This window comes from Rhododendron vialii, chromosome 8a (assembly GCF_030253575.1).
Source record: "Rhododendron vialii isolate Sample 1 chromosome 8a, ASM3025357v1".
In the NCBI taxonomy this organism is placed as follows: Eukaryota; Viridiplantae; Streptophyta; class Magnoliopsida; order Ericales; family Ericaceae; genus Rhododendron; species Rhododendron vialii.
Window position 1 is genome coordinate 12,961,627 of NC_080564.1, and position 13,415 is coordinate 12,975,041.

Sequence of the window (13,415 nt, forward strand, 5' to 3'; positions counted from 1 at the left end):
AAATCCATGGTAGCATGCATATTTGTTGTCCTGCAGGATGCATTTTCTTACGGTTGTGTCTGAAGTTTTTTTTGGGTTCATTTTTTCTGCTAATGGACTTCTGTATGGTGTAATTTTCTACTGCTATGGGGCTATTCCGTGGTGGATTATACTCCTCCTATTGCCTTGTTTAATGGCAACTTCTGATGCTATTTGATAATTGGGAATCTTTCTCATTTGTAGGTCAACACCCATCACTAAAGTTTGAGCCTACTACTCCACTTTCACAAAACAAGAAGTGTCCGGCTCCACCTCCTGCGTCATCGGCAAACTCTGTCATAGGCGAGAACAACATCCCACTGATACATGCACTATTACTTCTTACCATCCCCTTTTCGTACATTCACTTGTTACAGTCATACACTTTCTTTTTCATGAACCTCTTATATCTATTATAACTTTTGGTCACTAATTTCATATATCCTAATAACTTCTCTCCCACATGTAAGCCTACAATGGACCACACACAAAACGACCTTGACATGTGGAGTTATGTGAACACGGAAAAATTCACTCACATAATGGTTGAGGTGGCTAGGAGGGAGGAAACGACCAACTCAAAAAAGTCACGACAATTTAATGACTTACAATGGCATGAGATATTGAGGGAGCTAGGAGTGAGGACGGGGAGAATAGGGTACACTATTCCTAAGATCCAAGAAAAGTTTACTCGCATTAAGAAAGAGTATAAGATTTTTACGCATATGAAAGATCAGACTGGGTTCGGTTGGGATGACGCATCACAAACCGTCACAGCAACGGATGACGTGTGGCAAACATACCTCCAGGTATGTGAACTTTAGGAGCTCTTTGTTTTGAACTTCATCCCCTAACATTAGAAATAATACAATAACAATAATGTGCACCCAATAACTTCCTTGTAGGCAAATCCAAAGGCTGCTAAATTCCGTAACCAAGGCCTTGACCACTTCGAGGAATTGGACGAGCTCCTTTCTAGCTCGTTGGCAAATGGAGCATTTGCACGTCCTAATACACAACCGCCCCCCACACGTGATGAGGAAGTTGTCATGTACGGAAAAGGAAAGGCCATAAAAAGGGAGGACAGCGTGTCAATGGGTAAAAAGAAAATCGGATGGTAGTGGCGGAAGCACCGCGAAGGCAACAAAGTTTGAAAAGCGAGATGAAGCATATGAAAAATTTGCGTTCTCTCAGCAAATGAAGGGAGAGTACTATTTGTTGAAAGCCCAAAAACAAAGTGCCCAAAATAATATGGAAATGAAGGAATGCCATGCCTTCTTGAAAAGTATAAAGCACATTGTCGGTGAAGATAAATATCTTAACGCTTACAATCATCTTGTTGACCAGCCACGGTGGCAAACATCTTTTCTCGACCTAGATGCGGATGAGAGGTTGGCGTGGGTCCAAAGTAAAAACTAAAAGTTGGAGTATGAAGTGCATGAGTATGATGAACTATGTATGTTGGTATTTCACCTTTTCTTTAGACAATCGTATCTTATTCCTGTTGTTCGTAGGGAACAATCGTATGTTATTTTTGCTGTCATGGAACTGTTGTGGAACTATTTCGGTAGTTATGAAATTAACCATTTGGTACTGGAACAATCGTATGTTATTTCTGTTGTTATGGAACTGTTATGGAACTATTTCGGTCGTTGTGAAATTAACCATCTGGTAGCGGAGTTGATTATGCTCTCCAATCTGTTTCAAATGCTCTTAAATTCATTTATCTTGTTTTTGGAGCCTATTACAGGCCTTGTGGTAGGTGATAACTGCAACTATATTTTCAATTGGGCTGAGTTGTGAGCTAAATTTTGTGGTGATTCCATTGCTGAGATGTGATTTATAATCTACAAGTGAAGGAACGTAGGAGTTGCTAGCCCTATTGTAGTCAAATCAGATGACTTCTATGTTGCATGCAAATAGCTGTAGGCCATGATACAATATCACTTACATATGGATCACACTAATATATCTCAAAATCCAGCAATATATATCACTTTTGTTGGTCTATCAGAGATGAACATTTTCATCTTGAAACCTTAGTAGATAGTTTTCGTACGTATTAGACTCCTAAACTTCCCCACTGTTAATCCAAAAATATATCCAATTTAGGTAGATTTAGACAGATCTCATAGAGCTGTGTTACAGTGAATTTCCAATACAAAATCTGGATGATTAACAAATGTAGTTTTGAGACTACTGTGTTTGAAAGGCAACTCTTTCCTTTGAGCTTCAAGGGGTGTAGTAAAAAGAAAAGCTCATCTCTTCCATATAAGTTGACCAAGATTTTCCAGTAGGCGGTTGAACTATGGATACGCTCATATGTCTTCTTTTTCTTCCTGTGTTTGGTGTTTCCCTTTCTTCTATTCGTTTCTACTTTTGTTTTTTGTTTTTTTCTGTAATTGCACCGTGGCACTTAAGTTCAATAGATTGGTTTACAACGCAATGTTGTATATCTAGTTGCTGTAGTGGAGTTGATGGTTATTTTGTACTTGGTTTGAAATGCTATATTTGTTGAATTTAATAGTGTTTTCCAGTAGTATTTAAAAAGTTCTCCATTTTGGTCAAAGCAATTCATGTTTTCTAAACCTAGGGCTGCATTAAACACCACTGATAGAAAAGAAGTTGTTTACCCTTACCATCCGACTTGTAACAGTTAGGTACCACAATTATCATGTCAACAAGTGGAAACCAGGAGCACGAAGATTCTAGCAGTGACGACGACGAGTTAATGGACCTATATTTTTTGGAAAATATGTCGGAAAGTGATGAGGAGGATGAGTGAATTCCTCAACGAGTAGCCCCTTTTACTGGTCAATCATACACTCAATTTTTGATGACAAAACACCTCAAAACCATTAAAGACGTTTTACGTGTTGACAAACAGACTTTTAAATCATTGGTTGCATTGTTGGTGGATAAGGGTCAGTTAAATTGGGATCATATGAGATTGTCCGTAGAGGAATCGTTGGCAATATTCTTGTTCATATGTGGACAAAGTGGACGGATGCGACTTGCGGCTGACTGATTTCAACATTCCCTTGATACCATAAGCAGACACTTCAACCTTATGCGTCGTGCTCTTTGTTATGTTGGTATGTCCATAATCCGACCACCTAATCTTAACGACACGCCTCCTCAAATTCTCAATGACGGGAGATATTACCCGTGGTTTAAGGTAAATTTGTCAATTACATTTAGCTATTGTTTGGAGATATGTAACACAACCCGATACTAATGTAAATTAATATAGGACTGCATTGGCGCAATAGATGGAACCCACATTGAGGCTTGGGTACCGACATCCAAGCAAATCGCATTTCGTGGCAGGAAGTCCATCAAAACTCAAAATGTGATGGCAGTATGCTGATTTGACATGAAGTTCACTTTTGTTTACCCCGGTTGGGAAGGGAGTGCCCACAATGGACGTGTTTTTTTAGCTGTAGTGTCGAACCCAGCCTACAACTTCCCACACCCGCCATTGAGTGAGTAAATATAACAATTAATTACTGCCTTGAACTTATACATTGTCCCGAAAAGTAAAAACTAAACTAATGAAATTGACTTATCGTGTAGATAAATATTATGTGGTGGATTCTGGATACACAAACATGCCCGGGTATCTAGCTCCTTATCGAGGACGTAGGTACCATGAGACCAGTGGAATGGAATTGATACAGTGTTTCGGTCGCCCCAAGAGCTTTTCAACTACAAGCATTCATCATTGAGGAATGTTATAGAACGTTGTTTCGGTGTTTTAAAAGCAAGGTTTCCAATACTGAAAACTATGCCTAGGTACTCATGTGCTCGTCAACCTACAATCGTTACTGCATGTTGTGTGGTGCACAATTGGATCATAGAGCTGCGTGGAAGAGATGAATTTTTCGATGGATATAACAAACATGATTGGGAGGGAAATGAGGAGGACAACAACGGGAATGGCGCCGGGGAACATGTTGGTAATGTCGGCGAGGTTGAGCCTATCAACATGTCACGTCAAATATTCAATTGATGTCTATTAGGCGGGATGAAATTGCGCCACAAATTTGGGCGGACTATTGATGTGTTTTTCTTTTCATGCACTATGTTTTTATCTTCAAATTGTACCGTATTTGTGATAAATCCATGTTTTTTTTTTATGTTTTATTATTTGAACTGTGACTTTCATGTATTTGGTGGATTATGTATTGATTTTTATTAGTACCTTGTGCTTATTATTTTTCTTGTACTCAATTACAATGTCTATGACTTATAGAAATGACAGGACACAATAACTACTATGTTGTCTTTGTGGGGATGAACCCATGCATATATGAAAGTTGGGCTTTATGTAGCAAACAAGTCATCAAGTTTAAAGGTGTTGTGCATAAAAAATACTCATCATGGGATGAGGCCTATACCGCTTGGGTGACTCATACCAGGCAAGTTGACCAACTGGTGCCACCTTCCCTTATCCCTTTGTTCGATGATGCAGCTGGATCGTCAACATAGTTCACTCCAAAAGACCGAGATGGGTTTCCATTCACTGTTATCATCGCTCTAAGTTTATGCTTCTGTGTGATTGTTGCTGCTGTTATATTTTTCCTACTTTGATATTTGATCGGAAACTCGACGCGGTAATTTGTTCGTGCTGTCCATGATGAATGCACATGGGTTTCCGTTTTCAGCACTTGTTTGGAACTAAAGTTATGTGTGTGATTGTATGCTCGTCCATGATGTATTTTCTAGTTCTAAATCTGGCCATGATGTTTTGTATCTTGTTTGGAACTTTAGTTCCGTAATTTGTTGCTGTTGTTGGATTGTCTTTTTATTGGTAGTTTTATGGGGAACTTTGACATGCAAGTAAGAGGTTTTTTTGGTTTGTGTTGAAAATTTTAATTTGACATGAACGTGGACTAGGAGCCTGGGTTAATACACGAAAATTGGACTAGGAGCCTGGTTTTTTTGGTTGGTGCTTCCGTAATTTGCTGCTGTTGGTTGGTGCTTCCGTTCTTCTTTACTCCTAGTTACACTCCTCAACGTTTTGAAAAGAAGGAAGACCTTTTTTACTAAGTCCGAAGTAGAGGCTTTTTTATTTTGCTGCTTCCAAGATTGTAGTACAAAGGCACTACATTTTTCAAAACACACATACGAAAATGAACAACATAAATCACAGGAAATAACTTTCAAAACAAACATCTACGGGTTGCGGCGGTGAACGAAGCAAAGGCACCAATTATTGAACTGTGGAAATTGCACGCCCCTTGCCAACCGAGCTTGTGGATGATCCTAATAAGTACATACACGCGCAAATATAAATTTCCTTGTGACAGTTTCATATTTTAAGTTGATTTGAAAAAAAAAAAAACAAAATTTTGGCTTACTTGTAAATATGCAGTTCACACATCGTCTTCGGCCACCACCTCATGTCGGGTCGGATCCCAATCAAATCCGGGAGTATGAATTAGGTTCATAATTACCTTAGAAGTCCGCTTCCACCTCATAATCTTGGTTTGAATATGGAATTCCTCTATAGGAGCGTCGGGAAATTCAACGGCCATGACACCTTGTAGATAATTCAAGTAACCGGGATTAAAGGTTCCCTGCACAACATTCCACATCAGCGATTGTATCATGCTCGTAAGGGCCGAAAGCAATCGACTCTCCTCCGCCTCACTTCAAATTCTCCGAGCCATGGAACAAAATTGTTGTTATATTTTTTGTAAAGACTAATTTTTTGGACTTGGAATGAATGATGAATGGAGCTATACCTCCTATTTATAAGACAATTGAAAACAAAAAAAAATTGCTTGCTAACCATTCATAACAAAAGTTGGTTACACCAACAATTCAACAACAAGAAAAAAAAATGCTACTAACCATTCATAACAACAAAATTGGGTAGTCACCATTCCAAGAAAAAATTAAGCTATAAAAAAAAAACTAAACTAAACATTTATTACATTTCATAATATAAAAAAACACCTAAAAAATACATATATAAAAATTGAATTTTAATTAATTTATTAATTTATAATTAATGAGGGAAAGGAGTGGTGGAGAGAGAGAGAGAGAGAGTGCTGGATGCAATTTTTTTCGAAAGATAGAGAGAGAGAGTAATGATGACAGAATAATTGGGAAGAGAGAGAGAGAGAGAGAGAGAGAGAGAGAGAGAGAGAGAGACTACTGACGACAGTTATACTTGTTTATGACCAAATATTCAAAATTCACAAAGGGGAAATGTCAATTTTTGGAGGGAGATTTAGAATCTAATTTTTGCTTTTTCTCTCACAAGCAAAACGAACAAGGGCTTAGTGTTTGCTTGAACCCGTTTAACAGTGGACCAGTTTCTCCATAATCGCCACTCTCTTTAATCACATTGTGGTTGAATTGTGCAGTTTCCACGCCCTTATTTCAACTCCCCTGATCGCGCCTATGAGGCATGACTGCCCCACTCACGCATTTAAAGGGATTGCAACGACACTGTTTGCTTCCCCTTGCTTCGAACTAGATAGTTCCTCCTCTTCTTCATTTTCTGAGTGACATCTGGCATTAACTTCCAATCCCTTTAACTGCCTATCAAAATGACACTAGATTAGGTAGAACGATACCGTCCTTTTAAACGTGTGATTCAGGGCATTCACTCCATACGTTCTTCATTCAATGTAATGTAAATAACCACGTGTTTTTTTTATTGGGCCAATAATTTTCTCATGCAAGCAGTAGGATACATATGAAAAGGATTTTACATATACAAGCTTGTACTGTACTATGTAAAGAAGAAGAAGAAAGAGAAGATGAGAGAGTAACTAGTTTTGTGTGGTTGCAAAGGACTGTACGGTTAATGCAAGGGTCATAATTGTCAAAGATGCGCCTACGGGCAAGGCGAGGCGAGGCGCACCCCAGTGCTTTACTGACCCCTAGGCGAGGCGACCTAAAAAAGTGAGCAAAAAAGCGTAAAAAAGTGACAAGGCGCAAAAAAAAAGTGCTTCTTTCAAATCGATCAAAAAAACTTGTTTTTTTTCAAAAAAATGCAGAACACACAAAAAGACGAGCTTTTTAAAAAAAGTGCACATAATACAATTATTTTCAAAAAATAAATATTTTTTCGCATAGGTGCATCTCTCTTCAAAAAGGTACGCGCCTTGCCTTGCGCCTCTCGTCTCATGCCCAACAAAACTTTACGCCTCGGTGCGCTTTTCGTCCTTGACAACTATGGCAAGGGTAAATTTGGACTCTTACCACTTTAAATAAGCTGATGTCATGTTATTCTACTTAACAGAGAGTTAGCAGATGGGGGCCCTTACAAATAGTTTCAAAAGTAAGGGAGGTTAGTAGCATTTCAAAAACCTTAGGAAAGGTCAGTGCATTTGTTAGAAACCTTAGGGGAGATTAGTGAAATTTATCCTTCTCATTACGAATTACTCTTAATTTTTATTTTTATACATACATACATATATATATATATATATATATATCCTCTTTATAAAGAATCAGTTTGGCTGATTTCTTCGCTTGGTAATTTTAGGGCAATTGGGACAATTATGCCCCTCAATTGGAGAGGCATTGTGCTTGGTTGGTTGGGTAGAAGGGTCATTTGACCTTTTCCATTAAGTGGCTTACGTGTCATGAGGGAGCGAAGGGAATATAAGGTGTTTTCTGAAGTTGGGTGGGAGGTTTACGTCAAATATTTTCTAAGCTCGTACCCTCTTTTGTGCTCTGAGTTCTAGCAATTGCATCTTCATGGAGCTTCGCCGTCCGACGACGCTGCCTGTGGCTGTCGCCGTCCGACGACGCTGTGGCTGTTGCCGTCGCCTTCACGGAGCTTTGCCGTCCGACAACACTGTGGCTGTTCAGTTTGTAACAGGTAATGCTTAGCTCAGGGCAATTGGGGAAAAGCCCCAGTGGAAGAAGTATCAGAAGTCGCCATGATTTCCCTTGCCTTTTTTGTATGCCATTCGTTGTGCATGTGTGCTTTTACCCCTTTGTTCTTAAATTTTGTACTGCATGTGTGCTTTTGGCCCTTTTTTCCCAAATTATGTACCTAATTTGGCTTGCATGATTGATTTTGGCCATTTTTTTCGCTGAGTTCGCTTCTATTCCCGACTTTCTTCCATTCACTTGAATCTTCCCATGTCTGGCCCTTGATCGAAGGAAGTGATTTGATGAGGTTCAGATGGCCATAGATCGGTAAATATCCACCTTACTCGAACAAGTTTGTCAATTTCGATTCATATTTGTTGATTAAATCTATATGTGCATGTGTGTTGTTGTTCTAAGAATAGATGGATGTACACAAACTGTTGATTTTGATTCAAAAGCAATGGAATTTCTACCGTTATTTTACATTAGCTTTGGACGTTCTGGTTCTTCTCAATTCGATTTGAAGTGCTTTGAGGCATCATCTTATATATTTTAGCTGTGATTTCCATGTATATGTTAGTTAATATTTGAGTCTAAAATTAATTTCCTGTTCTTATGGCTTCTTTTCATTTCTGATTGACAGGTAAAGTTTTGGGCTATTGAAGTTGCTGATAGAGGATCATGGCCAAAAAGAAGAAGGCAATTATTTCCCAGAAGGTAGGCTTGCCTTATTAGTTCTTTCTTCTTTTGTATGTTTGTTGTTTTTTTGTTTAGGACTGTTTAATCGTGTTTGGTGATTGGAACAAGATACTTTTGGAACTCATGCATACAGAGCCGGTTGATAGCATAGGCGGGAGAAGCATGGGCTTCGGGCCCCCAAAAAATGCTAAAAATGAGGGTCGTAAAATTCTACGACTCCTATATATATGTATGTATATATGGCCCAAATTTTTTTTTGCACGAAACCTCCTTTACACACAATAAGCCCAATTAAAATTGAGGAACCACAAAATAAGCCTCACGACTCAGAAGGGAAGGGAACCGACGACCGTGGACGGAAAATACTTGAATACAGCATACCTTGAGGCCCCTCTTTTGTAATGGTTTATTTATTTATTTATGAAACTTTGTGCAGACCAACTTTTGTATGGAAGATATAGGGAGGCCTCGTTCAAGAAATTCGCTTCCGGCCTCCAAAACTTATGAGCCGGCCCTGCATGCATATCCGAACTAATGTTTAGGCAAACTGCACACATATCTTCATATCTTCATTTTTAGTCGTATCATTCATTATTGAGGATTGTCCCAGTAGATAATTTTCTCAATAGCTCTAAATTTTGACGGCTTTTATATCCCATGGCTGCCTTTTATATCCCTTGGCTGCTACTTTATACTTAGTAGGATGAATTCGGGTCTATGCATATAACTGCTAGCTCGGAAAGACGGTATATGCTCTCGCTGAAATTAATGTAAATCATGCGGATTCAAATTAGAAACATATCCCAAAAGACGTAATGTTCTATTAATCTAGCATATGTTGCTATTTGGAATCAAATTCCCAATGCTCTTTGTCCATGTTTGTTCCGATTTTTAGGCCAAGTTCTGGTGTTGTGTTCGTTAATCCATAATCATGAGGAAGTTTGCATGTTTGAACAAATAAGGAAGCAGACTCGAAGGACAATTAATTACAATGGGTCAGGACTCAGGTATCATTTTTCCTTGGAAAGTGGCAAACAATGCACTATATAGCCAGCCTTTATGAATCTCACCGTTTATTGTCAACATTTTTATTACCCCATTAAGTTGTGCTGGTCTTCAGAGAATGTAATCTGATAAAAATTGTGCAACAGGTCAACTTTATGAATCTCACTTTAGGTTCTAATTCTCTAAAGAGTTTAACCTAACCCTTATGCTATGAGCTTTGCATTGACATTTTACTCTTAATGCTACGAGTCTTGCATGTATTTGGGACGTGTCTCATGATGAGAGACTGATTTTATTTGTTAAGATTGTCAATCAATTTTATTTTAAAGTTTGCTTCAAATATGTTCTTCCTTAATTTCTTCTTGGCTCTAGGAGTGGATTATCATTAGTGGTGGCCTGTGTGAATTGATCAGCTTGGAATTGAAATGAGTATTAACACACTCAGTGCGTCTTTCAATTGCATCAACTGTTTTCATAATGTGCATTTGTAGTCTGTTTTGAAGTCTAACCACATTATATGGTTGTAACCACCCCAGGTGTGACAGAAGAAGATGTGACGCTTGACATGTTGGGGCTACTTCAGTTTGGCTGTGCTTCTCGCCGTTGTTAAGAGGTTAGTGTTGCGATTCTTGGTTTTTCCGCTTTGCTTCATGCTTATTTTTCTGGTGTTCTAGTTTTGGGGGTTTTATTGAAACCGCTTTGTTGCTATGTTCGATTTGTGTGTGTTGATTCAATCAGAGACTGTATTTTTAGTTTTTGATGGTTTTCCCCATTCCTCATTCGTGTTGCATGTATGGTTTTGTGGCATTATGGTGACTTCGCTAGCTTCGTAGATGTAGGGTTTTCATGATTTCTCGTATTTAGGTTCCATCGTGCCTATGGATTGAAATTAGGCAAATGATTTCTTCAAATGGTTTGATGGTCAAGCCGGTTATTGCTACATCCCAATAGTGTTAACTGCTTTTTGAATTTAAAAATCCTTTCAAAAGTTGAACAAATGGCCATTCTGAAGAAAGAAGATGGTGGTGCTCTTTTATTCGCATATGCTGGCTTAGGCTTTGTGTTTGTTTTTCCAATGTGTGAATGATTGAAATTGTACGTGCCATTGTCCAAAAGTTTGTTATTATCTTATGCATTGCAGTTTAGTGCAGGAAAAACTGGTCGAAGAGCCTGGTTTAGCTAATGTTGAGACTACGCAAGTTGTAGGTTCTTCCGTTGATGCTCATATTCCTAAATATCCAAGCAAAAGTATTAACAGATAGATAGCTATGATCTCAACACTTGCAGCAATGGAACTGTTCTTATCAACACGGCTAGATTTAGGTGTTTTTTGAAGGATCTGACTGTTGTGGCATTACCATATGAAAAGGTTTGCTTGTTATCCACTTTGTTGCTCAATTTATGTTGTGCTTGGTTCCTTGATGTATTATACTTTTCTTTCTTTTTTATCATCTGTATGCATGATACTTGAATGTGTATTAGGTGCATTGGATGAGCATTACTGAGGAGGTAGATGGAAGTTCTTTATGTCCTTGAACTTTGATATTTTCACTTTATTATTCTATTTTTTTACACAAAAATCAAAGTTAACTTCTACTATGAGCAACTACATTCAGAATATTAGTAACAAACAAAAAAGATCTCCACAACGGGCATGACGGACGTGCTTTGCACGTTGCCATGCATCTAGTGTGATATATAGAAGGAGACGTCAGATATGAGCTACCGCATTTCGTACAAATTACAGTTGATATGAAGATACAGTATTTTTCATTGTAGCTAGCTAATTAAAAGTGCATGGACCATACAATTTTCTATCACACCATGACCAAAGTATCAAAGTATCAGATGCAAGGTAATGAACAGCAATGAAAACATGCGAAGCGCCACAAGGAAGGAAAGAATGAACAAATTAAGGAATCACAAAAGTATGTAAAAAGGTAGTCGTCAATCTAGCTATTTAAATAGACGATCTGGCATCATGGTTGAATACAATAATCTATTAAGCCGCTGTATAGCTTTCCACACACACATATATACATCAATGGGTTCCTCGAGCAATGTTAACTGTACTAGTTCTCCTCTTGGAGATAAGTACCCATACCCGACGGAGTTTCATGTTTTGGACTTTGTCCCCAAATTGTCGTCTGAAGAAAACTACAAGAATTGGAAGAAATTGATGAAGGACTTCATTAATAGACGAGGTTTGATCGGTTTCATCGATGGCACGTCTACAGCGGAGGAAAGCAACCAAGATGATTATATGGCTTGGAAAAGATTAGACAATCTTGTACAAGGATGGATGCTGACAACCCTCAGCGAAGAGATCCGCCTACAAGTGCTCAGCGAAGAGACTCGCCTACGAGTGCCGTCCTTCAAATTCAAAACTGCCAAGGAGTTGTGGAAGGGATTGAAGAGAATATTAGATGTGACCAGATCAGTACTACCGGAACAGGGTAACTATTAATGGCTTTTTTTTTCAAAGATGTTTTATCAAATATGTTTCCAGTTTTAGGAATTCTAATCTCCAGTAATAAGAGCGGGAGTTCGATGCCGTAACTCAAATCTCTACTCAAACTTTCAGTAAGAACATCTCCATCGGAGGTAACATAATTTTATACTCCCTATGTTCCATATTAAGACTCTCTCTCTCTCTCTCTCTCTCTCTCTCTCTCTCGTCATTTTTCAAATTAAAAAATCAACTATTTCGTGTATAATTTTTTGAATTTTTTTGCACCATATTAAAGATCTCAATTAGTACTTTAATTTGGTGTGAAAAAATTCAAAAAATTATTCACGGAGATAGTTAATTTTTTTTTTATGTTAATAACATCTGGAATGTCTCCACTTATTGTCAATTGGTTGTAAAATGAATGTAAAGTTTTCACATTTGAAAAATAGCACGACTTTTTGTGGTGGACTCTTAATATGGAACGGAAGGAGTACCAAATAGTATAATTTTGGTGATACATGTGACAATTTGAAGAATCACTTGCAACAAAAACACTCCAATGGATTTTTCAAACTTTATGTTCTTTATTAAATTTTCTCTTTATGGGACTCACTTTTCCAGAAAGATTAATGAGTTTGACAATCATAAATAGCAAAATTGAGGACATGGAAGTTTGAAAACTCATTTCTCACTATTCAAACTCGAAGAGTGAGAGACCTAAACTGAAATGGTGTAGCAAAGAGTGCATTTTGACATAGGATTTTGAAATACTGTCCTTCCATTGTCAGTCAATTGGGTTGATAATAAGCACATAATAATATAAGAAAAATACGTATTTTGAGTATTTTTTATACATTTTAATACATATTCACACACTTGTTATTGTCAACCTATTTAGAATTTTCCTTCGAAATATGATTTAATTTTGATTTCATCACCCCTTGGGTATGGCATAAAACTGCAGTTAAAACTCTCTCAGCTCGTCAAGTCAAATCAAACTTATTCAAATGATTATAACAAATAAGTGCAAAAAAAAAAAATATAAGTACTTGAATGAAATTTTAAAGTAGATGTTACGGTTATGCCATTGATAAAGTTTTTAACTCAAAAATTTTACTTTGACTTGAGTTTTTCCGGTGCTTAATTTATATGAAATATACGAGGCTTTCCAGTGCTTTACGTAAGGCCCCGTTCCAGAACGAGTTTTAAGTACATATTTTTTAAGAAGGCAATTTTAAACTTAAAAATAATGGGTTTAATGAAATTTAAAAATATACAATATGGATATTGTTTGAAAATCTCAATGAGATCTTTTATAGGGTGTAAAAAAAATTAAAAAATTATTTTTCATTTACATTATTTTTGAGTTTGAAAATGTGAAATAAGTACTTATTTTTTA

At 37.5% G+C, this 13,415-nt stretch overlaps 2 protein-coding genes and 2 long non-coding RNA genes across 7 annotated transcripts; all 4 read left to right on the forward strand.

Moving 5' to 3' along the window:
- Positions 1 to 379: 379 nt before the first annotated feature.
- Positions 380 to 1,440, forward strand: LOC131336701 (L10-interacting MYB domain-containing protein-like). Its single transcript, XM_058372636.1, has 2 exons — positions 380 to 827; positions 924 to 1,440. The coding sequence occupies exons 1-2, from the start codon at positions 495 to 497 to the stop codon at positions 1,137 to 1,139; spliced, it is 549 nt and encodes a 182-aa protein (XP_058228619.1). The 5' UTR covers positions 380 to 494; the 3' UTR covers positions 1,140 to 1,440.
- A 1,240-nt stretch (positions 1,441 to 2,680) lies between these two features.
- Positions 2,681 to 4,063, forward strand: LOC131336702 (uncharacterized). The gene is made up of 3 exons (XR_009202918.1): positions 2,681 to 3,196; positions 3,272 to 3,503; positions 3,595 to 4,063. It is a non-coding gene; the product is annotated as an uncharacterized LOC131336702 (long non-coding RNA).
- Positions 4,064 to 8,007: 3,944 nt separating this feature from the next.
- LOC131336703 (uncharacterized) lies at positions 8,008 to 11,248 on the forward strand. 4 transcript variants are annotated; one of them, XR_009202920.1, is made up of 4 exons: positions 8,008 to 8,187; positions 8,510 to 8,577; positions 9,455 to 10,177; positions 10,706 to 11,248. It is a non-coding gene; the product is annotated as an uncharacterized LOC131336703 (long non-coding RNA). The 4 variants fall into 4 exon arrangements; XR_009202922.1 differs by having other exon boundaries at positions 10,101 to 10,177; positions 10,706 to 11,244; XR_009202919.1 differs by lacking the exon at positions 8,008 to 8,187 and having other exon boundaries at positions 8,194 to 8,577; positions 10,706 to 11,247.
- Positions 11,249 to 11,608: 360 nt separating this feature from the next.
- LOC131298569 (uncharacterized) lies at positions 11,609 to 12,693 on the forward strand. The gene is made up of 2 exons (XM_058324051.1): positions 11,609 to 12,020; positions 12,638 to 12,693. Exons 1-2 carry the CDS (start codon positions 11,609 to 11,611, stop codon positions 12,691 to 12,693), a joined length of 468 nt encoding a protein of 155 aa, XP_058180034.1.
- The last annotated feature ends 722 nt before the right edge of the window (positions 12,694 to 13,415 follow it).

Coding starts and splice junctions, on each gene's coding strand:
- LOC131298569 (XM_058324051.1), top strand. CDS start 11,609: ATGGGTTCCTCGAGCAATGTTAACTGTACTAGTTCTCCTCTTGGAGAT. Junction 12,021..12,637: donor ATCAGTACTACCGGAACAGG/GTAACTATTAAT, acceptor TCACTTTTCCAG/AAAGATTAATGAGTTTGACA.
- LOC131336701 (XM_058372636.1), top strand. CDS start 495: ATGGACCACACACAAAACGACCTTGACATGTGGAGTTATGTGAACACG. Junction 828..923: donor TGTGGCAAACATACCTCCAG/GTATGTGAACTT, acceptor ACTTCCTTGTAG/GCAAATCCAAAGGCTGCTAA.